We start from the raw sequence: 24,743 nt of genomic DNA on the forward strand, positions 1-24,743 counted from the left end.
GGAGTCCTGCAGAATAATCCAAGCTTTAGTGAAACGATGTGTGGGAGTTCATCTCGCTCAGAGTGGGCTGCTTGGAGGTGGGACTGGTGAGGACCTGCCTGCCTTCTGGCTGGGGGAGCTTTGTTCTCTGCACTGCTGCCACTGGACCTTCATCTGCAGGCTCAGCCCTCAGAGTTTTTGCCTCCTGTTGCTGATCACAGTGAATTTGAAGAAATTTGAGGACCCTAGTTTGGGATTCAGTGTTTGAGCTTTCTGGTGATCCCATTCTGACTCTGAATGCTGATTTTTGTATCTAGAATTGTTTTTCTTGTTTCTATGATAAGGCTTCTACTTTATTTTATTTCCTCTGGGTCTAGGGTCCTAGCTGGTTAATCAGTTCACTTCAGTTCAGTCGCTCAGTCGTGTCCGACTCTTTGCGACCCCATGAACCGCAGCACGCCAGGCCTCCCTATCCATCACCAACTCCCGGAGTCTACCCAAACCCATGTCCATCAAGTCGGTGATGCCATCCAGCCATCTCATCCTCTGTCATCCCCTTCTCCTCCTGCCCCCAATCCTTCCCAGCATTAGGGTCTTTTCCAATGAGTCAACTCTTCGCATGAGGTGGCCAAAGTATTGGAGTTTCAGCTTCAACATCAGTCCTTCCAATGAACACCCAGGACTGATCTCCTTTAGGATGGACTGGTTGGATCTTGCTGCAGTTCAAGGGACTCTCAAGAGTCTTCTCCAACACCACAGTTCAAAAGTATCAATTCTGCAGCACTCAGCTTTCTTCACCGTCCAACTCTCACATCCATACATGACTACTGGAAAAACCATAGCCTTGACTAGATGGACCTTTGTTGGCAAAGTAATGTCTCTGCTTTTAAATATGCTATCTAGGTTGGTCATAACTTTCCTTCCAAGGAGTAAGCGTCTTTTAATTTCATGGCTGCAATCACCATCTGCAGTGATTTTGGAGCCCAACAAAATAAAGACTGACACTGTTTCCCCATCTATTTCCCATGAAGCGATGGGACCAGATGCCATGATCTTAGTTTTCTGAATGTTGAGCTTTAAGCCAACTTTTTCACTCTCCTCTTTCACTTTCATCAAGAGGATCTTTAGTTCTTCTTCACTTTCTGCCATAAGGGTGGTGTCATCTGCATATCTGAGGTTATTGATATTTCTCCCGACAATCTTGATTCCAGCTTGTGTTTCTTCCAGCCCAGTGTTTCTCATGATGTACTCTGCATATAAGTTAAATAAGCAGGGTGACAATATACAGCCTTGACATACTCCTTTTCCTATTTGGAACCAGTCTGTTGTTCCATGTCCAGGTCTAACTGTTGCTTCCTGACCTGCATACAGGTTTCTCAAGAGACAGGTCAGATGGTCTGGTATTCCTATCTGGCTAATATATAGGCATTAAACTCCCATGCCCAAGTCCTAGGCACCAGGTTAGGACTAGAATTCTCTGATATTTTCTAGTCATGCTTACCTGGAGGAAGTGGAGTCTGGTGCAGTGGTTCTCCTCTAGCTGGTCAAGAGAACCATTGGGAAACTTTAATAGATGCCTGCACCCCTCTCCAGAGATTATGATTTAACTCATCTGGGGTGGAGCCTGGGCATAACTATTTTTTAAATGTTCCGTAATGATTCAAGTGTATAGATCCTGATCAAGAGCCATTGGTCTGGTGATTAAGATCGGGGGCCTTGGCATTTGCAGCAATAGGAATAGACCATAAGGACATTATGCTAAGTTAAATAAGTCAGACAGAGAAAGACAAATACTGTATGATCTCATTTATATGTGGAGTCTAAAAAAGCTGAACCCTAAATCAGACCAGTGTTTTCCTAGGTCAGTCTCAAGGCAATAGAAATAAAAACAAAAGTAAACAAATGGGATCTAATTAAACTTACAAGCTTTTGCACAGCAAAATAAACTATAAATAAAACGAAAAGACAACTTACAGAATGGGAGAAAATATTGCAAACAATGCAACCAACCAGGGCTTAATTTCCAAACTATGTAAGCCACTGTGTTTCCCAGGTGGCGCTAGCGGTAAAGAACTTGCCTGCCAATGTAGGAGACTTAAGAAATGCATGATTGATCCCTGGGTCGGGAAGATCCCCTGGAGGAGGGCATGGCAACCCACTCCAGTAATCTTACATGGAGAATCCGATGGACAGAGGAGTGGCCCATAGAGTCACAAAGAGTCGAACACGATGAAGCAACTTAGCATGCATGCACACAAGCAGCATGTACAACTCAACAACAACAAAAAATCAAATAATCCAATCAAAAATGGGCAGAAGTCCCAAATAGACATTTCCCCAAAGAAGAAATACAGATGGCCAATAAGCACAGGAAAAGATGTTCAACACTGCTAATTGTTAGAGAAATGCAAATCAAAACTACAATGAGGTACCACCTCACAGCAGTCAGAATGGTCATCATTAAAAAGTCGACAAATAACAGACAGGAGAAGGTATTGAAAAAAAGGAAACCTTTCTACACTGTTTGGAGTAGGAAATGGCAACCCACTCCAGTATTGTTGCCTGGAAAATTCCATGGACAGAGGAGCCTGATGGGCTATAGTCCATGGCATCACAAGAGTCAGACACGACTGAGTGACTTTCACTTTCACTTTTCTACACTGTGGTGAGAATGTAAGTTGAAACAGACACTATGGAAAATAGTATGGAGGTTCCTCAAAAAACTAAAAATAGAATTGCCACATGACCCAGCAATCCCACTCCTGGACCTATGTCCAGAAAAAACTCTAATTCGAAAAGACACATGCTCCCCAATGTTCATTGCAGCACTATTTACAAAGTCAAGACATAGAAGTAACCTAAATGTCCACCAACAGATGAATGGGTAAAGCAGATGTGGTGCATATATACAATGGAATACTACTTAGCCATAAAAAGAATGAAATAATGCCATTTGCAGCAACATGGATGCAACTAGAGATTATCATACAAAGTGAAGTAAATCAGAAAGAGAAAGACAAATACCATATGATAGCAATTATATGTGGAATCTCAAATATGACACAAATGAACTTACCTATGAAACAGAAAGAGACTCATGGACATAGAGGACAGACTTGTGGTTGCCAAGGAGGAGGGAGTTGGGGAAGGGATGGAGTGGGAGGTTGGGGTTTGCAGATGTAACCTTTTATATATAGAATGGATAAACAACAAGCTTATAGCACATGGAACTGTATTCAATATTCTATGATAAACCATAACAGAAAAGAATATAAAAAGAATGTGCATATGTGTATTTTATATTCTTTTATAAAAGAATATAGATAACTGAATCACTTTGCCCTATAGCAGAAATTAACACAAGATTATAAATCAATTATACAATAAACAAAAATAAAAAACTGAACTTATAGAAATAGAGATTAGATGATGGCTACTAGGGGTTGAGGCAAAAGATACAACCTTCAATTATTAGAAGGAGTATGTTTTGGGGACTCTAATGTATAGCATGGTGATTATAGTTAACAATACTTTATTGTACATTTGAAAACTGCTAAGAGAATAGATCTTTAATAGTCTTACCACAAGAAAGAGCAGTAATTATGTGATGTGACGCAGGTGTTAGCTAACATTATGGTGGTTATCATTTTGCAATATATAAGTGTATCAAAGCAACACAGTGTACTTAATTTACACAATGTTACATGTCAGTTATACCTTAATAAAGCTAGATGGGGAGAAAAATGCTAGGGTCATAATGAGAATGCCAAGAGATTATTAACATAGAGGCAGCAGTAACTTGTAGGTAGCATATGAACAATGAAAGGAAACAATGCTGATTTGAAAAAAATGGGACCTCGAGATTTTATAGATGAGGCTTCAAATCTGACTTTATCATTTATTAACTCTGTGACCTTGGGGCAAGTTATGTAGGCTGTCTATTGTCAGTTTCCGTGTCTCTAAAATTATGTGTATCACACAGTTGACAAGTATTTTAGATAGCATGCAAAGGACCTAGCCTGGCATCTGGTACAAAATAGCGATGTAAATTATTGTGTATATCAAACTCTTTCCCGTGTTCAGTCAATTCCTAGAGCCATCATTTCTTTCTGGGCTTCTCGCATATAGATGACCTGTCTAAAGCCCATAGAATTCACTCACTGTGAACACGTCTGTAGAACATGCTTTGTCCTTTCATGCCCCAATTCTGCTCCAACCTGATGGGCACATCCAATCCTTGGCATGTTGACTTTGCTGCCTGTTGGATCCCATCACCTATTGGATCTGTTCTTGAGAAACTGAGGAAATCAGACCAGCAAACTGAGTTCATCTCCTGTGTCAGTTCTGTTCCATTTAAGGTCACAGGGCGTGACCTTAAAGAGGATTCTGAGGCTGCAACAGCTAAACTCTGCTAGGACTACATGGATGAGTAGGGGACATAGGCCCTCTCCTGATGCCAACCCAGCAGGGCCTCGACCACTGCCTTTTCTTTTCTCCACCAAGCCCAAACACAAAACAACTTTGTAAAGTTTTGACCTAGAAGGATGGGGCATTCTTAAGTTTAGTAAGTGGTTCTAGAACACTCTGCCTGTCTACTCAGTCCTGGCCACTCACAGGAAGCCCTTCTGAGCTGCTATGAGATGGAAGGGGTGACAGCTGTCTCATTTTCAGGTGTTGGAAACAGCTGGCACAGAGCTCTAGAAACCATGCCCTCATGTTGTTCAGCACAGACTAAAGTGTGTCCACTTCTGGAAGGGACACCAGGCAATATGAGCCTCTTGGCATGTTAACCCTTAAAAGAGCAAGCCAGTGTTCTTTCAAAAGCTAAAAACTGTAAGCACCACGAGCGCTCCACCTTTTTGATGGAGGTCCAACTCTTCTGAGATACATAGCTACTTCCATTTCTCTTGTTTCCATATTTGCCCTTACACGGCTTCTATTAAATTCTGCAGGGGTTAACAGACTGGCTCCAGATCAAGACTGTCTGGATCCCAGACCCTGCTCGGCTACTCACTAGTGACCTTTGGCAACTTCACTGAACTCCCTACCCTGTGCCTTCATCTCTAAAATGGGAGACCTAATCCAACCATCTAGTCTATGGACTCTTAGGAGGATTAAGTGAGCGCGTCTTCACAAGGTGCCTCGAATGTTGCCTGCTCACGCTCAGCATGAATCATTGTTCCTGTGTGAAGGGCTAGACGACCTGCAGCTCAACGATGAGGTGGGATCTTCCTGATAGGACGTGGTTATTCTTATAAGTGTAGCTCTGGCGCCTTGTATCTCTTTCCAAGGATGACTCTGTGAGTTCATCCATTTTACCCTGGCTTCCATTTTTTCCCTTCAGTTGAGATGAACACTTAAAGGATAATTTCTAACGTACAGTCTAGAAAGACACCTTTGACTGTAGTACATCTCCTTCTCCATTTGCCTAAGTGTGAGTATTGGTCACATTTTAACTGCCAAGGAATATTGCAAGGAGCTACACTAGAGTTGCCTCCCTGAGCCTTCCAGAAAAGACAAAGTGGTCTTAGATGCTAATGAAACACAGATGAAATAGGATACCCTCTAGGGGTCAGAGAATATTAGAGAACAGTCTCTAATATCTGCTCTAGATGAGCCCAGCTTATCTGCAGTCAATAGAGTTTGAGACTTCTCCATGGGTCCATCATTTTTCTTAAGGGTTTTATGTGTATTGACTATTTGATTTTCACGAAATACTATGAGGTAAATGATAGTATTTTTTACCTTTCTTTTCCAAGTGAGGAAATTGGGACACAGAGAAGTTAAGTAACTTGCCCACAGACACACAGCTCTAGTATCAGAGCTGAAATTCAGAACCTTGCCCTCAGGTTTCAAAATCCATGGTCCTGTGCTCTGATGGGGTTGTAAGTTGGATCCCAGAATAAATAGTGTCCTGAGGTCACCAAGAAGGGAAAATCAGCCTGAACTGGGAGCAGAAATACATGGAACTAGAAAGAAAATTTAGGTTTTCAGAGATTCAGGCCCAAAGGGTTCTGGGCCAGGAATAAGCCAAAGTTGGGAGACTAGACAAGGAATTCCAGACTCTGCCTACCTAGAGAGGTTTTTCTCCTAAGTGGGCCAAAGTTCTTCTCAGACTGACCTTCCCTAAAAGTTTGCTGTGAACAAGTCTATTGGGTGTGGTGTTGCCATGATTTATCATGTGACACCCTTGTTTTCAATGCCATTGTCTCCAGAAAGAGGCTATACCTAGAGTGCTGGGGAGAGAAGCAGGTTGAGAGCTGTGTGACCTTGGTGAAGTTATAAACCCAAAGGAATTAAAAGGCAAGTCTCCTCTGTTTTGGAGGTTCTATAACAGTGACTTCACAGGATGCAAATCCTGCAGTTTGATCCAGGGTTTCCTGACCATAACTCAGGAAAATACATCAGATCTCTCTTTCCCAGGAACCATTTCTGTCGTGGAGTGACATAAAACACAGGCACATATCATTGTCTGGCTTCGAAAGCAAGTTTAGAGCCAGGCAGAAAATGTTTGCACCTTGAAGAATTTATGGGTACCTTTGCCAAGGTATTTCCTGCCCAATTGTCAAAGAGTTGGTAACAGTTTCATAGTTATGTGTGAAGGGAAAACTTCCTGGGGCTTCTCTCTCCCCTGCTTCCTCAACTCTCGTTTGGACAGGGCCTCCTGATTTCAATCTCATGATAAATGCTGCGCTGTGCGCTTAGCCCGGAGAAGGCAATGGCACCCCACTCCAGTACTCTTGCCTGGAAAATCCCATGGACGGAGGAGCCTGGTAGGCTGCAGTCCATGGGGTCGCTGAGAGTTGGACATGACTGAGCGACTTCACTTTCACTTTTCCCTTTCATGCACTGGAGAAGGAAATGGCAGCCCACCCCAGAGTTCTTGCCTGGAGAATCCCAGGGATGGGGAAGCCGGGTGGGCTGCCGTCTACGGGGTCGCACAGAGTCGGACACGACTGAAGCGACTTAGCAGCAGCAGCAGCAGCAGAGCGCTTAGTCACTCAGTCGTGTCTCACTCTTGTAACCCTATAGACTGTAGCCTGCCAGGCTCCTCTGTCCATGGGATTCTCCAGGCAAGAATACTGGAGTGGGCTGCCATTTCCTTCTCCAGGGGATCTTTCTGACCCAGGGATCGAACCCAGGGCAGAATGATGGACTCAGGGAATTTACCTCCAAGACCATCCAATTCAGTCTCTTCCTGCAACAGATGAGGGCTTGAAGGTTCAGAGATCAGAAATGGCTTTGGCCATTCTAGTTAAAGACTGGACTACCAGGACTCCTGGCTCCTAACGTAGGCTTGTCAGCGCTCAGGTTTCCACGTTGTTTAATAAATAGGTAACCTTTGTGGACACCCTCCACCCCAGCCCATAAATGGAGACTCTTCAAATGCAGTTTGCAGTGTCTTAAATGTGCAGGAATATGCACACACAGACACACGCACACAGATGGGGTGAGGGTGAGAATACATTATTCTCCTGTCCTCCTTTCCAGAAATAGTTCCTACAATCAGGAAAAGGTTTGCCACAGAGACTGAAGAAGCCCTTTGCATTTGCAATCTGGTCATTATGGAGGGGTGAACCTAGGACTCTTCAGCTGGACGTTAATAGCTGATTAATTCAGAAAGCTTATTTAATTTGTGACCAATATAGCTCTGTTTTGCAGAGAGGGCTGTGTTGGCAGATGCAGAGACCAGCTCCCCAGATGGAATAATGTTTTTCTTATTAATTTGCTGTATGTTGCTTCTCATTTCTCACAGTCACTCCAAATGTGTTACAAACGACTACATGCTCTGGGTCCTGAATCCACTATTGCTATAGCTTTGGGGAAAAAAAAGGAAAAAAAAAATATTGACTGTCAACTGCAGTGAACTTTCCCAGCTCACTTATTTTCGTGCTTGATTTTTAAATCAAGATTGCCATCTCCCACCACTAAGCACTTCTCCACCTGGGGGCAGCCATTGCTCTGGTGTTTTTTAGGAAATGACAATCTAGATGGTTTGAGTGATGTTTTCAGGGCCCTGGAAAGAGGTCCAGGTGTGGCTGGGATTGAAACTCACAGTTCCAACTTCTTGGGCTGTGGAGTCTTCCTATTGTCTAGCAAATGTAGCAGGGTGTTTACTCCCCTCAGGCCAGGGATTTATGAGCATTGTCTGGAGAGCTTGTTAAAAACGCTGATTTCTGGCCCTGCCTCCAGAGCATCTGATTCAGTAAGTGTAGGGTAGGGCCTGAGAACGTGCATTTCTAACAAGTCTCTGGGGTTGCTGCTGCTACTGATTGGAGGGCACACTTTGAGTACCATCGCTCAGCTGAATGAGAGGCACATACAGGTAGGATCGCAAAGAGTGGGACACGACCGAGTGACTTTACAACAGGTAGAACAATCTCCAAGTAAACACAGCTTGGTACTTTTTGAAGAAGGTCTCTGATGTTCGTCGTTCAGTAGTGTTCGACTCTGGGACAGAGGAGCCTGTCAGACTCCTCTGTTCATGGGACTGTCCAAGCAAGAATACTGGAATGTGTTGCCATGCCCTTCTCCAGGGGATCTCCCCAACCCAGGGATCAAATTCGGGTCTCCCGCATTGCAGGCAGATTCTTTACTGTCTGAGGGTTTTTATTTTGTTTTGTGTCTTTCTTTCGCTTTTCCCCTGTCGCTAAGCACCAAATTAGAGTTTAGAAACTATTGTGATTATTTTTTAATGTTAAGGCTCAATGGAGACTGTAGACAAAACTAACTTGACTGTGTACCTCAGTACTTGATATGGATTTTTCCAAAATGTGAGCACTTAAGCTAGACAAAAATATTTCCCCTGAGTTCAGCCATTCTATGCAGACCAGCTCCTGGTTCCTAAGGAACCATCTGAACAGCATACAGTACCACAATGCAATGCTGCAGAAGCATCCTTGTGATGATTTCTAAATGCAGAACATGTACCCCAAGCTCAGTCTTTCAACCAACATTTTTTTCTTGTCACTTACAGGCTTATGATTATTAATACCCTGTCATTAACTACAGTGTTCTGTTTCCAGTGTTTTAGGACAGAAGGGCTTATTTTTGCAAAGGAAAAGTACTTTTGTTTTGCCAGATACAAAAATTAACAGCTCACAGTTAAATATACAATGAATGAAAAGGTCTTATTTGCTTACTTTGCATATGTGTGATGGGTGGGATAAGATTTAACGAACTGGAAGACCAGCTTTTGCAAGTCTATGCTACTGACATTACTAAGCACACAGGATTATTTGTCAGAGAAGCACACGTCAGGTTGCGCAGCTCCTGATCTAGGATTTTGTGCCTAACAAATAATTCGAGGGATTGAGGTAAAGGCCTATGGAAATCCTATAGAGCCACATAAATGGCTTTTTTTCTTAATGAGGAACATCATGGGTAAGGCCACATATTTTTGTAGTATTTAAACATATTCTTCAGGCAATTTACTGCATCTACTCACAAATCAAAGCAAGGAGGTTGCCTCCTTTCCCCCTCCCTCCACCCTGTGCAAATTAAACAGTGGCTAGAACTGAAGGAACAAGGGATAGAGGTGTGGGTCAGGTATTTATTAGCTGAAATGTATATAAAGGCTGGCTGGTTTGGAATGGCTGCATCTACTCTAGCCAGAGTTTGGTTCTTAGGTGGGGAGTTCATAGCCCCAGTCACCAGTTAGCTTATTGTAACCAACAGCAGTCAGTTTCCCAATTATTTCTCTCCCAAACCAACCACCTAATCTTTAAAACAAGTTAAAACAACCCACAGCTTAAAAAAGAAAAAGCCCAGATTCCATCACTAATTTTGCCGTTCAACATTTTTAGGTTGGAGCAAATCTGTGGATCACTGTTTCCAAGCTAAATAATTTATCTACCTACATTATGTACATAAGTTGCTTCTTATCTGAGTTATCAACGTTGTTTATTTAACCATGGCTTACCAAAACACGCAGCCACTTCCACTTTAGCTGACTCACAGGGCAGGCTTGATGAACATGGAGAAGACATGTACGTTTTAATTAAGTCTAAGCCCTAACACTGTTGGGGTACTGGCTGAGCTGAGGCCAGGCTTGAAGGCTTCTGTTACAGTTCATAAGGTGTTGACATTTTATCCAGAGTCTAATAACCACTGAATCAGGGAAAACTTAACACTGATCCTTTCTAAGAATTCAGATTCTCACTCAGAACTGTGATAGAATTCAGTATTCAGAATTAGTATGGCTAATAAAAAAGACCTCATAGACACTGCTTATGACCAGAGAGGCTTATCAATAAGGTGATAAACAGTAGCAATGATTTGGATTATTTCCAGGCATCTTCATGATGAAAGAGGTTTACCTTCCTACCCAGTGACTTGAGTACCTATCAACTACTCTTGTTACGTTCAAGTTGAATAATTTTGATGTCTCCATCTTTTGTTGTTTGCTTGTTCCTTGGACCTCTTCTTCTGATGAAAACTTCCCATCATGTTTACCAAACTCCTTTAACTTCAAGGAGTTTGAATATCACACTGACTTCTCACTTCTTTTTACTCAAGATTCAAAGTTTCCCAAAGTTCTAATTCCGTGGCTGGGCTCCTGCCTTGATTGGCTGTTGGGACTCCTAGAATTTAGAGTACTTTGCAAACTCACTGGACTGGTTAGGATTGAGGAATTCTGTCTTTGGATCTGCTCTTCCATATCCACAGGTCTGTTTGTTATGACTTCCTTGATCCTTATTTATAAGACAATACAAGAGGAAACCATGTGTGTATATGTTTGAAATAGAAATGATACATTGCACAGATATAGTTCACCACGTTCTGGGGTGGGTTGTCAGTGTTCAAACGGGGAGTCTAAAGAGTAGGAACAGATGCTTTTTTCCCTTAATGGCCCTTTCTCTCATGTAAAATCCTTCCATTTATTTCCCTAAGATTTAGTGATAACTTTAAACACTTTAACTAAATTACCCAGTGGCTTGGCAGCCATGAATGAGGCAAAATCTTTTTAGAAATCCTAGCAATCTGTTAGACTGTGGGTACTGTGATATAAAATCTGCGTGTTCCACGTAGAAAAATTAAATCAGTGCAATGGATGTGAGCACATAATGCAAATGGCACCATTTCTAAACCAAGGGTACATGACCTGCCTCTAAATATTGAATTTCTGTGGTTTTTTTTCAGTCATTGACTTTCTAAATTTGGGCCAATTTATCCTCATTATCCCTAAGTAAACCTACTTTGATTTTTTTAAACAGTTATTTTATAATCAAATAGAGCCAGCCAGCCCTGATTCATGGATCCTGGTGTTGCTAGGATACATGGCTTGGTATTTGATGAAAGTATATCACTTCAAAGGGGAAAACTTTCAAGTGTCCTAGAAAATGACACTTCCTCGTCTTCCACTGTGGAAGACAGGCCCAATCCTAGAGCTTCTTGAAAGCTTGCAGACTGCAGGATTGGCCTCCCATGCTTTGAAATAAGCAACCTCTCTGGAGGGCTGTGCAATTGCTGAAACTAGTCAGGTTGATCTTAAAGCAAGGAACACACGTATTTAACAAAACACGTTTTCATGTTTGTTTTACAGTGAAGAGAAAAAAACCCAGAACCCCCAGATTTTATGTACTTTGAAAATATATTTAAAAACATTAAAAATTCTATATTTAAAACATATATTATATGTTAATTAGTACACTTAAATAGAACTTGTATTTACAATAGGCTTCTGATGCGATTAAGTTTTAATGCCAATTTTTTTCAAGAACATAATTATATAAATATACTAAAATACAATAAATATTTTTTTGTTGGTTTGTTTTACATGGTGAATAATATCTTTACCATAGAGAGAACAAGGCCACAGACATTTACTTACATTGTCAATGGGAATCACCATAAAAAAAGCAACAGGCCTGCTGCCATGCATGAAACACTTCTGCCACAAAGAGACCACAGCAAGACTTTAAAAAAACAAAACCAAACAAAACGGAACACAAATGAACAGCAACAGAGAAAGATTTGAACAAAATCAACCTTAGGTCAATGTAAACCACCAAGCATGTGACTGTGATGTAGGTTGTTGAGTAAGAGACTGCCACTGACCACATGGTTGCTGAATGTCTCCTACTCGGCCACAGATTTGGCCTTTGCAATACCCTTTGAAACTGTGATGGGGACTTATTTTTGGTTTTAGAATTTTGTTCCTCGAAAGGAGGCTGGGAAAAATTGACAGCAGATATTCTGAGAATTCATTACATGTTAAAGATAATTACAAAGATAATAATTTCAAACAGCACAAAACATACCTATACTACACAAAGTTATCCCTTCTTTTAAAGACGGGTATTCAGATGGTACGATAAAATATAGGCTTGTTCTAAATGAAAGACTGAACACGTTATTTGCTGATGGTATCTTCATTCCCTGGGTCGTTGTAGACAGCCTCTTTTGTTTATCCCTTACCCTAAGATGCAGCAAATTTCTTGAGGCTTTCTGATACTCCAGAACTGGCCCAGGAGATTTTCAAGTTTACACGATGGGCTAAATGGGCCTCAGCACTAATTTTCACTGGGATCCCTTTTGCCCAGGACCACTATTCCAGCTTCCAACTCGATTTCTCCTAACCCAAGATGGCAGAGGGAAGGTAGGGATCCTCTCCATGAACAGACAGGATGGTCAGGAGGTGGGGAGCATCATTCCACCAGGGAGCAACATTTTGTCAGCTTGTCCTGGTCTCTCCCACCGAGCAAGGTGCCTTCAAGCCTTTGGTATCTTGGATGGGCAGACACTGTTCCAAAGTCTTGTCCCTGGACAAGATTTTCTATTGGTAACTGTAGTCATCCAACCTGAGTTTTGGGGGAACCTTTTCCTGTTTTCCCTTCCCCTTTACCGAAGTTCTCAAAAGACAAAACCCTGGTTTCCTCATGTCTAATTTCAGAGCAATCAATGTTCACGTAGCAAACATCTCGCATCTCATCGAATCCATTTCATGATCACAATGCCACTCATGTGGTTCCAAAAATGCTCCGGGCTAATCCAGCTTTATGCAAAATTATTCAGGGGCGGGGGATATAATCAGCTTGAACGGGGTCCTCCAGCGAGAACCTCTTAGCACTGTTAGATAATGTAGGCACTTAAAGCTTGAGGTCCAAGCAACTTGACACGTGTCATGCCAGAGCCACCCCCGATGAGTCCTTTAGAGGTCTCCCTTCTGGAACGTCTCAAGTACCCTTCCCCACCCCCACCTAGACCTCAGCATGACCACTCAGAAATTTTTCCTGCACCACCTGGAAAGGCTCCATCAGCTCCACGCAGCCTCCAGATGGCTGTTCAGTCTCATTTCACTGGCAGCGTGGACTCCTGCTCTATCTAGGTGTTTCTGGGTCTGTATAGAACTCTACCTTTTGCTTCCAAGACAGTTTTAAACTTTACCATGATTTTATTTAATCCTTATAATGATTGACCCAAATGTTTACCACTCATCTAAAAGAATCTTCATTTTTGAGTTATTTTTTGTTGTTTTTCTCTAAAAAAAAAAAAAAGAAAGAAAGAAAGAAAAGAAAAGAAAGAAATCTCTATTCTCGAGGCTTATGAGTGCCACGGTGTGACAAAACGTGTCTACTCATTTGCAGCAGTGGTAAACTACTTCAGAGCGTGCAATTGGTTTTTCTCCCTTAAGAGAAAACAAAACAAGGAGGGGACCAGAGGGGGTGGGGGGGAAAGAATGTGCTCAGAGTAAATGAAGATCTTTCTGACCAAAGAAGCTTCCTCCCCCACCCCCACCCACCGACCAAGGCCCAGAGGGTGAGCGGGCACCTCAGTGGTGCGCCATGGAAAGTGGAGTGAGCACTTCATTTATTTGCCATAATTTTATTCACTTTCCGGTCATCTGATTGATACTGCCAGCATCTCTGCAACAGACAAATGAATCTTTTATCAACCAGAATATAGGTGGAAGGAATTCTTTCCCCATCCCTACACCCTGTGGGGACTAAAAAACAAAACAAAACAAACAAAAAAAAAAACACAAAACAAACAAAAATATACCCCTCCCATCCCCGATCCCCTAAGCCAGTAAAGCGATGACAACAGCACCTTGACATTGTTTTAATTCCAAAGCTATCAGAAGTTAAAAGCAGTAAAACAGATAGAGTACTAACAAGAACGAAGATACTTACTGTCTAAAATGTAAACGGAATGTTTTGGTTCAAATTTTTGTTAGACTTTTTTTTTTGTCTGTTTTCTGAAAGAGGACAGTTTGTTATCAATTCACAATTAAAGCAGCATGCAATTTATTAGTAGTATTTTTTAAACTTTTTTTTTTTTACGTTTTTCAATTCTTGGCAACGGCAACAAACCACAACATTGAGGAATGTAAAGCAGACTTTTTAACGTTGTGCGCAAAAAATGACTGTTTCCCTTCTGGTCATGGAAATGTCCAATAAATAATTGTAGAACCACTGTACTGTATAAACTTCATTTATACATGCAGTTCATAAAATTATTTTTTTTCTTAACTGAATAATTTACCCTGTTATGTATATATACAAATAGATCATTTTTGTCTCAATATAATCTATACAACATAAAGCCACTATCTTCCCCTCTTAATGGTCAGTGTACATACACAAGAAGTGTCTATCCGTATGAACCGCCAGCCAATACGCTTTTTGCTATCCATGGTGAGGGCCCGCACGTAGGACTGGGTAGTTCGGCACTGGGAGTTCCAATGCCTCTTGTCTATGCCCCTGCAGCCCTCCTTCGTGTAACCCATGGGATTGCACTTGGTCTCGTAGAAGTACTGCTTCAGCTGGCCTTTCGAGACGGGGACTTTTTCAAGGACTGTGACCGTCCCGCCCGACATGTCCACTGCAGTCTTTTTATCCGCTGCGGTCACCCACTCGCTGATGCTGTCGCACACGCTCAGCTCCCCGCGGCGGGCGGGGTCCGAGTGGCGCCGGACCCTCATGGACATGTTCGCGGCATCCAGGTAATTTTTGTATTCCTCGAGCAGGAAGAGGAGAGGGGGCTCCAAAGGCACTTGACTGCTGAGCATCACCCGGGACGTGTACATGTCTGCGTCTTTATTGTTTTCCTCGCTGGGCCGAACTTTCTGGTCCTCGTCCAACAGCTCTTCGATCACGTGTTCAAAAGTGTCAGCCAGCGAGGACGATGACGTCAGGCCTCTTGAACCCACCTTGGGCCCATTCATGCTCTCCAGAGTCCCATGGGTCCTCACACCTGGGTAGGCCAAGCTGCCTTGTGCTCGGAGGTTGGCTTCTTTCATGGGGGCAGCCTTCATGCAACCGAAGTATGAAATAACCATAGTAAGGAAAAGGATGGTCATCACTCTTCTCACCTGGTGGAACTGTAGGGAGAGAGCAGAAACAGGACACAAGATGGTTTAGGGCTTTCTTTTGCTGGGACGCAAGGCAGCCATCTGATTGTAATTCCAGGCCATTCTGCAAGATCAAGGTTTCTGCTGTATTGGTGATAAACTTGCAGCTGCACCAGGCACGGGTTAATGTCAGTAGTGTGTGCAGTAGGCTTTAATATAAACCAGAGCTGTGCAGCCCTGGCCCCAAGGTTGAGCACGTATACCCTAGATTAGATGGCTCCTGAGCAAGTGAAAAAACAACTATGGCTTTGAGTGTGCTTCCTTCCTCCCACTTGAGCAGCTTTGTAAGTTTAATTTTTAATGATGTCTGCTCAGGCTGTCAGAAGACACGCAACATCAAAAATGTTACCAAGCAACAACGGCAGGGGTAATAGTAACTTTTTTCACCTGAACTCGGCAACATGGCTCTAAGGCAGGAACGTGTGATGGGACCAGTAGTGGCCTGTGCAGTCTGAGTGGGCCTTTCTAGCTATGGACCATCCAGGCATGAATGAGAAAACGAGTCAGGGAGCTACAAGGAGTCTCCCCATTGACTCTCTTTCCTCCCATGGAGACAATACGTTAGAAGAAAGGAGGGACTTCCTTGGTGGTCTAGTAGTTAGGATTTGGCACTGTCACTGCTGTGGCCTGGGTTTACTCCCTGGTTGGGAAACCGAGATCCCAAAAGCTGTATGGCATGGCCAAAAAAAAAAAAAAAAAAACAGAGAAAGATCATATCATCAAGCCATCTAGTTTTACTGATAAAAAACCAAAGGCCATGGAGAACTTGCCTCCCATCATGAAGAAAGTTTCTGTTAGAACTCAGGGTTCCCAAGTCAAGCTCCAGCGTCTTTCTACTTATTTTCCTTACTACACGTTGGGTGGCCATAATGAATATAATAAGTTTTGCTTATTCGCAAACAGAAATCATTTTCCACATGTTGATTTTAATGATGTGTCTATGCCTGGGGCTGATATCATGAAAGCAACGTGTCTGCTTGAGAGAGAGCTAAAGAAGGAGGCATTGAAAAGCTTGGAAGGCAGTTTCCAATGCCTGCCATATGCGCATCCATGTGCATCTCCACTAACTCCCCTGGCCCGTCGCCCCTCTGCTTTTCTGGCTCATATGCAGACCCATCTAAGAGAGCATAGCCTGCCTTTTTATTGGAATGTGGCCTGTGTGCACGTGTGGATGCATGCAAGCCCTGAGCTGATCGTACCTTTAAAAGGCTGAGTGGCATTGTATACATTTTGGTACAGGCAGCTGGTGATTCTTTCTGGGCTTTTGAAGTTTTCTGGGAAGTCCCTTAAGAGCACACCACAAAATTAATCTTTTCCTGTTTGCCAGAGGGTAGCTATACTCTAAATTTGACTCTCTCTCTATAAACATGCTCTGGGAAGCCAATTAGAATGAGCGAAAAGTGAAGTGAGAACATACCCACAGACACAAGGTTACCGTCGGATGGTGGAGGACGTCAGTGTCACTTACCTGAGGCTTCGCATCCCTGAGTAGTAACGAGAAGCATCCTCCCCTCCCCGCCTCATCTGGACACTCTAACTTACTCCTACTCCTCAGTTCTGGAGCAAGGACTTACAAAAAGACACTCATGTGCCATAGCTGTTATACTGTGTCAATCAGTAGGAAAGGGGACTGCCTGTCTGCCCATGAAGTGTCATTTGCCAGGGAAGGTAACCTACCTCCAGTCAGTAGGTCCTACTGCAGAAAGAGCTGAAACTCTGGGCATAAGAAACCAAGGTGTCTGTCTTCCACTTTTATTGAAATCACAGTTTCTACTATTATGTGACTTAATTATTGTCCCCAGACACCAACCAATTTCTTTGCAGATTCACTCTTGCTTTATGCAAATAGCAAGCATGCTTAGAGCTACTTGGAGTGCACAGTCTCAGATTAGCACAGACACAATGGTTTGAAAAAAACACAGATATCCATTCTGCTAATACCTGAACTTCTGGAAAGGTTCTGGATTCTGCACCATCAAAGAACTGGATCCTCCAAGGAGATTTCTATTCCTGGCAGGTGGTATTTACACACTGAATGAAAACCCTTTCTCCTAGTGTTCCCTGTCCAAATTAAAGCAACCCAAGGGGTACCTCAAATGCAGGTCACTGAAAAAAGACAAATTTAGAATATTTTACTCCTGCCATCTATATCATTCTGGCTGAGATGATTTGCTGTGATGAGCTTTTTTTTTTTTTTTTTAATTTATTTTGGCTGTGCCAGGTCCTAGTTGCAGCTTATGTGATCTAGTTCTCTGGCCAGGGATCGAACCCGGGTCGCCTGAAATGGGAGTGTCGAGTCTTAACCACTGGACCACCAGAAAAGTCCCTCAGCTATCTTTTAATACCATATTTCATGAAATATAAGATACCATCCTTATAAAACACATCATTTTAGGTACCACGAGGATACAAAAAAATGCAGCCAGAGAAACTATTGCTTTTATTACCACTTAGAATGGAAAAGAGCTCTTTTAGACTTATTTGGACATATTTTATCATAGATAACTTTTGTGCCTATGTAAAAAAGAAAATTAAGCAAAATAACTTGGTTAAGGCAATGACAACTATGTTACAACTGCTGCACAGCCCATGACAATAAAATGACATTAACTGTAAGACACGACCGAATTCAGGGATGTTTAAAAAATGAATAAGAAAACGTGCATCTTAGAATTAACAAAATGGGTAAGTTTAGTAAGTGTTTACTAAGTGCCCACACTCGCTGCTTAAAATGGCCCAAGGTACTGAGGTATCTTAAACTACAGAGTTGGAAAGTTATTTTATTATCACTATCATACTGAGTCTTTAAATGATCCTTTTTTCTATACTTAGCTTAAAGAAGCTGACACTGTAAAGTTACTGCTTTTCACTTGTCTCATTTGTCTTTTTATTAAAAACATTTTGCTTATAAAAGTAGTTAGCACTTCATATCCTAAAGGAGATCAGTCCTGGGTGTTCACTGGAAGGACTGATGTTGAAGCTGAAACTCCAATACTTTGGCCACCTCATGCGAAGAGTTGACTCATTGGAAAAGACCCTGATGCTGGGAAGGATTGAGGGCAGGAGGAGAAGGGGATGACAGAGGATAAGATGGCTGGATGGCATCACCGACTCAGTGGACATGAGTTTGGTTAAACTCCAGGAGTTGGTGATGGACAGGGAGGCCTGGAGTGCTGCGGTTCATGGGGTTGCAAAGAGTCGGACACGATTGAGCGACTGAACTGAACTGAGCACTTCATATATCACTTTCTCATCATTTCCACAAGCAAGTACTTCAGAGGAACAAATGGCATCTGAGTAAATATAATTTGGCTTTCACCCTGAGCCCAAACATGGGCCTTCCTTAGAGCAGAACATCTGCAGACATTCAGTAATTAACGTACCTGGTGATAAAGCCCAACCCCAACAGTCAGCCCCTTGCCCCCCCCCCACCCCATCCCTGACATTTCTACAATACTAACTGCCTGCTGGCTTATAGGGCCAATACTTCCTGTAGGAACAGTGTTTCTTTCTAACTCTTCTGTTTCTGACAATGGTTTCTTGATATTTTGGACCACCCAGGCTACAGGTTAGAAATGTTGGAATCAATTCTGATAATGTATTTCTTTCAGAGCCTTTAAATCCAGTCAATGAAGAAATCCTGCTCATTTTTCTAAAATATGTCTCCTGTCCATCCTATTTTCTCCATCCCACTGCCACTATCTCGGCACAGCCCTCATCATCTTATTTTGACTATAATCCTCTCATCCCTTCAATGTACAGGACATTCTTTCTGCTCCACTTAACTCTGATGACCACTGTCTGACTAACCTCTCATCTTAGGCTCTTATATGAAGACTTGCAATGACTATTTATTCCACCAGATCAAATCCAACCTGTTTTTACTTGGTATTCAACACCTTCCAAAACCTGGCGTCATCGTACTTAGCTGACTTTCTTGTGTTACTCAGTGCTCCATCACCTCTGCTCTGATCAGGCCAGTGTCCTTGGGAGTCCGATTTACATCATTACCTGGCAGTGACTTGTTCCTTTCTTCTGGCAAATTCTTTTTTCTGACTAAATCTTGCTTATTCTTCATGACCCACTTCAAGCATCAAATCACACGTGCCACCTTCTCTAATTGCTCCAGCACACACTGACCTTCTTTGCCTCTAAAATTCCACATGACGTCTCACTTAGTACTTCATTCCATACTCACTTGTTAATTGTTAATTGTTAACAGTGTTTGTTAATTATGGTCAATCTTCAGTTGTATGATAAGCTCGCTGAATCATAGGTGATTCCCCCATAATGCTTAACACTGAATAATATAGTAGTACTCAGTCAAAACTTACTGATGGTTTTATTAAATCATGAGAAAACATAGTTCTGACATCATTTTCATAGGAAGTCTTTCCACATGGTATGTACCAGTGAACTCACTGAAATTATTGGGTCAAGTACAGGCTCGTGCTAATCCCAAATTATAAGCTCTAAAGTATTTGATAGATGGTAATTATCAGCCATGGAGTTTCTCTAATAGGATAAAATTTTACTTGAGTAATAATTTTTAAAAGCAAATAATACTACAAATAATAATACTACACTAACTGCCCCCACTACTTCCTGTGTAGCTGTTTCTAAGAGAAGACTTGAAAAGGGGGCAGTAATAATAATTAGAGCAAAAATTAGAAGTTTCAGTCTTTTAATGTCCTTTCTTCTATTTACCTCTTCAATGAGTAATTCTATACACTGTATTAGGAAATCATAAAAGGTTAAGTAAGTGCTTCCATGACAATTTTCTTCTCTGACAATTTCTTCAGTTGAGCCTTTATTATGCAAGAGATAAAAGACGCTATGCAAAATTACTAAGTAGATTGTTAGTCCATATATCTATTTATACACAACAAAATTCACTGCTGCTAATTCTGTTCCAAGCCTTACAACAATCAACTCAACCACATCTATAAAATGCTAAGCAAGTTGTTTTTAGCCCCATTCTTGAAAAATTAAACATAGTGCACAGGGCTAAAAAGAAAATTAATGAAACAGAAATGAGGTTTGCTTTTAAGCCTGACTCACAAGTTTTAAACATTCAACCAGATGAACATCTATGGCAGCATGCTGTAGTAATAGCTTATATTTGTCTAAAAGACTACAGAACATTCACAATCAGCAAGGAAATAGAACAGGTGTTATTATCCACATTATACAGATGAGACAATTACTGTTCAGAGAGGTTAAGTAACCTATCAGACACCATAAAGCTATTAATAAAAGGTTACCTGTTTCACTGTCTACATTTTTACCATCAGGATATATGTTCTAAATATTTTTTTTAATTTAAAATATTTAACTGCAGGGAGGAGAGGCAGTGCTATGAAAAGTGGTCAAAGAAGAAGCAAAGTGTGAACACAGTTTTCTCTGGTTGTATACATCTCGGAGTCCAACTTTCTAAAGGCAGCACCATTAAGATGATATTTTGACCTTCAAGGCCCTTCAATTTTAAGGCTAGATTAGTTCAGCAGATGAAATTTCAGACAATTCAGTCCTCCTCTAAAGGAAAGCTTTGCAAAAATTTATGCATGCTGGAGCCAAGTTTTCACGCCAGAGCTAAGAAGGGGAACCAAACAATAACATGGATAATTCGGGCATACAGGGAGAAAACTACAAAGCTTTGTTTCTTCCCCAATCCCTTTGGGTTCTGTCCGTGAGCATGTAATCAAAGAAAACTCAGTTTAAAGACATACTTGCTCATGTTAGTTCTATAAGCAACAAGAATAATGGTAATGTTAGCAAAATTATCATTAATATTTAATTTCTAACAATCATGCTGCAAATCTATTAAGAGCCACCTTAACAAAATCTTGCAAGTCAATATCAATAATCTCTAATTTGTATCCAGTTTCATTCCATGCATAGATTAGGCTTACTGTTGTTGTTCATTCATCAGACATGGATCTGTTTTCAAGCTTTATAGTCTAGGAGGGAGGTAGGACACATATGTAAAGTAACTAAGATATAAAGGTAGAAATGACCCAGGAAATTACAGGTACAATTCTATAAAGAGAAAGAGGTTACTTCTAGCTAGAGAATGAAGAATACTTTGTGAACAAGATATCAAAGTATAGAAAGGATTTAAATGTATCCAGAAAAGACCCCACTGGATGGACAGCAGCTGGGTTAGAGGCATGGAGTACATTTCTTACCTGCCTCCTGAAAAACCTGTATGCAGGACAAGAAGCAACAGTTAGAACTGGACATAGAACAACAGTCTGGTTCAAAATCGGAAAAGGAGTATATCAAGGCTGTATATTGTCACCCTGCTTATTTAACTTATATGCAGAGTACATCATATGAAATGCTGGGCTGGATTACTCACAAGCTGGGATCAAGATTGTAGGGAGAAATATCAACAACCTCAGATATGCAGATGATACCACCCTTATGGCAGAAAGTGAAGAGAGATGAAAGAGCTTCTTGATGAAGGTGCAAGAGGAGTGAAAAAGTTGGCTTAAAATTCAGCATTCAAAAAACTAAGATCGGCATCTGGTTTCATCACTTCATGGCACAAAGATGGAACACAGCGGAAACAGTTTTCTTGGGCTCCAAAATTGTCGTGGGTGGTGACTGCAGCCACAAAATTAAAAGATGCTTGCTCCTTGGAAGAAAAGCTGTGACAAACCTAGACAGTGTATTAAAAAGCAAAAACATCACTTTGCCGACAAAAGTCTATATGGTCAAAGCTACGGTTTTTCCAGTAGTCATGTATGGATGTGAGAATTGGACCATAAAGAAGTCTGAGTGCCAAAGAATTAATGCTTTCAAACTGTGGTGCTGGAGAAAACTCTTGTAAGTACCTTTGACTGCAAGGAGATCAAAACAGTCAATCCTAAAGGAAATCAACCCTGAATATTCATTGGAAGGACTGGTGCTGAAGCTCCAATACTTTGGCCACCTGATGCAAAGAGCCGACTCATTTGAAAAGACCCTGATGCTGGGAAAGATTGAGGGCAAGAGGAGAAGGGGATGACAGAGGATGAGATGGTTGGATGGCATCACCGACTCAATGGACATGGGTTTGGGTGGACTCCGGGAGTTGGTGATAGACAGGGAGGCCTGGCGTGCTGCAGTTCATGGGGCTGCAGAGTTGGACATGACTTAGCAACTGAACAACAACAATATTTCTGGAGAGAAGAGTTCTAGAATAGTGAGGAATAAGAGTGAATGACTGACAGGTTTTGAAAGACTCTTAGAGTGACGCTAAAGAGTTTGGAACCTGCCAAACAAGCATGGAAGAATCAGCCTGAGTTTCTGAGTGGGAGGAATACTTTAAGTTCAGTTTATCACCATGTGTAGGAGAACCTGAAAGTAATGATACACTAGAAGAGACAAGTTAATTAATTGATTTTATTTTTAGTGGCTATTGAGCTTTGAAAATAAATATTAAGGAGTAAGTGTGGAGTAGGGGTTAAGAGCCTGGACATATCTTTTAACTTATTCTATGTATGTATTTTTAGGCTTAAGTTGCCAAAAGCAAAGGGGTTAGAGAGAAGTATGCAGAGCTAGGTGGTAGCCACAAGGCATGTCTGTCTTGGCCAAAAGAACAGAACAGAGGGAGATGGAGGGAAGGCGAGAATATAAACTTTCATTCCAATTATGATTACACTGAACTTGGGTTCTACTGCTCAGCACTTTTAATTCAAAGATCTCTAAACGCTTTGCAAATATTAAGTAATTAAGACTCATAGGACCCTAGAGGTGCAGGTAACTATAATTATCCCCATTTCATCTAAGAGGAAAGAGAGCTAGAGTTTTTAATCAACTCATCCACTAGCTGTGGGTCCCCTGATAGAACAAGGTCAGAATCTCAGATTCCAAAGGAAAACCAGGCTTTCACCTACAGGGACTAGATTCTTCCATCCCTCTGCATTATTTTTGTATCATTTGCCCATTAGGTACATGTTGCTTAGCCAAGAAGACTTAAAAATAGAAACACCTCACATTCTCTAACTAAAATAATGGGTCGTTGGAATCCACAAATAAAATGGAGAGGGAAAAGCTCAGATGTTCACCTACTTACTTGAATGACCAATCAATTGAAACTAATAAATATTTCAGTAAATGATATCTGATAATGTATATGTTCCAAAGCTGTGAAGAAAGTTCCTTTAAAAATGTAGTTTTTTAACCACAATGTAGTTTATGTCCAGGAGCACCTGATTATATTTTCTATAAAACACAGTCCTTCACACTACTCTCTGATCCCCGAGGATGCCCATGGTGATGAGTGACACCTTGAGGCATCACTTAGCCTCACCAGGAGTGCCAGAGAAACTGTTGGTTCTTAGTTCAAACCCAGAGTGACACATACATGTGAGTACCATGGAAAGAAAAGTGTATTTCCCTGAAGCATAAATTTAATACATAGATGTACATACTCCTTTGATAGAAAGCGTATAACTCTGGTCCTCTATTCACTCTTTCTATTCCCCACCCTATTTCTGAAAAATGATTTTTTTCTACTGATTCGAGACCTACCTTATCCAGGAGTCAAACTAGATCGTATTCTCCATTAGGCTAAGGATTAGGCATTCTCTGAATTAACGCAATTTGTACAGTACCTTGCACAAACTACGTCCTCACACATGCTAAATGACTCCGTTCCCTTTGTGCTGGCAATATTTGTGTGGGTTTTAGGGAGGCACAATTAAAGTAGGGAGGTGCAGTTAAAGTGAGGGGCATCCCTGGTGGCTCAGCAGGTAAAGAATCTGCCTGCAATGCAGAAGATGGAGGAGACTCAGATTCTGTCCCTGGGCCAGGAAGATCCCCTGGAGTAGGGCATCGCAACCCACTCTAGTATTCTTGCCTGGGAAATCCCATGAACAGAGGAGCCTGGTGGGCGGCAGTCCCTAGGGTCGCAAAGAGCTGGGGAGGATGGAAGTGACTGAGCACAATGAAAGTAAGAGCAGGAAGACTTCAAGTGAGTGACAACGGTGGAATGGATTTTGGAAGAAGAGACAGAAAATGCCTGGTAGACAAACCAAGTCTGGGCAGAGAACATCCCACCTGGCAGTCTAACCCCGGGCACTGCTGCCACCATGTCAAGGTCTCCATGTGCTTCCATCAGTCCTGCCCTGGGAAATCTGCTGTTCTACTAGAACCAAGGGAGCACCCCCGAAAGCCAGAGCCACCCAGAGCTGGCAGTCTTACCCATGCTCTGCCCCCTAATACTGCCCCAACAGGGCACATCTCTAGCCTCTAATAAAGAAGCCTCAAGCATATGCAAGTCACGTGCATATCAAGTAAGTAGACTGTTTAAAAAATGCTTTTAAAAAAAACTACCAATTATTAGATTATAAGAACCAAATGGCAGTTAACATTCAATTAAAAAACTAACCCCTTTAATTATTAATAGGATTGTGTTTTC

The 24,743-nt window shown here is 41.7% G+C and overlaps 1 protein-coding gene across 2 annotated transcripts in view; it reads right to left on the reverse strand.

Annotated features, from left to right (window-relative positions):
• Positions 1-14,193: 14,193 nt before the first annotated feature.
• The window catches only part of BDNF (brain derived neurotrophic factor), a 38,385-nt gene continuing 27,835 nt past the window's right edge, over positions 14,194-24,743 (reverse strand). For both annotated transcript variants that reach the window (XM_081544076.1, XM_081544075.1), the window contains exon 2: positions 14,194-15,304. In XM_081544076.1, the coding sequence (XP_081400202.1) occupies positions 14,531-15,283 (753 nt within the window). In that variant the 5' untranslated portion in view covers positions 15,284-15,304 and the 3' untranslated portion in view covers positions 14,194-14,530. The remainder of the gene's footprint in view (positions 15,305-24,743) is intronic.

Source organism: Giraffa tippelskirchi, chromosome 11, assembly GCF_054371585.1.
Source record: "Giraffa tippelskirchi isolate mGirTip1 chromosome 11, T2T-mGirTip1v1.2.pri, whole genome shotgun sequence".
Classification (NCBI taxonomy): Eukaryota; Metazoa; Chordata; class Mammalia; order Artiodactyla; family Giraffidae; genus Giraffa; species Giraffa tippelskirchi.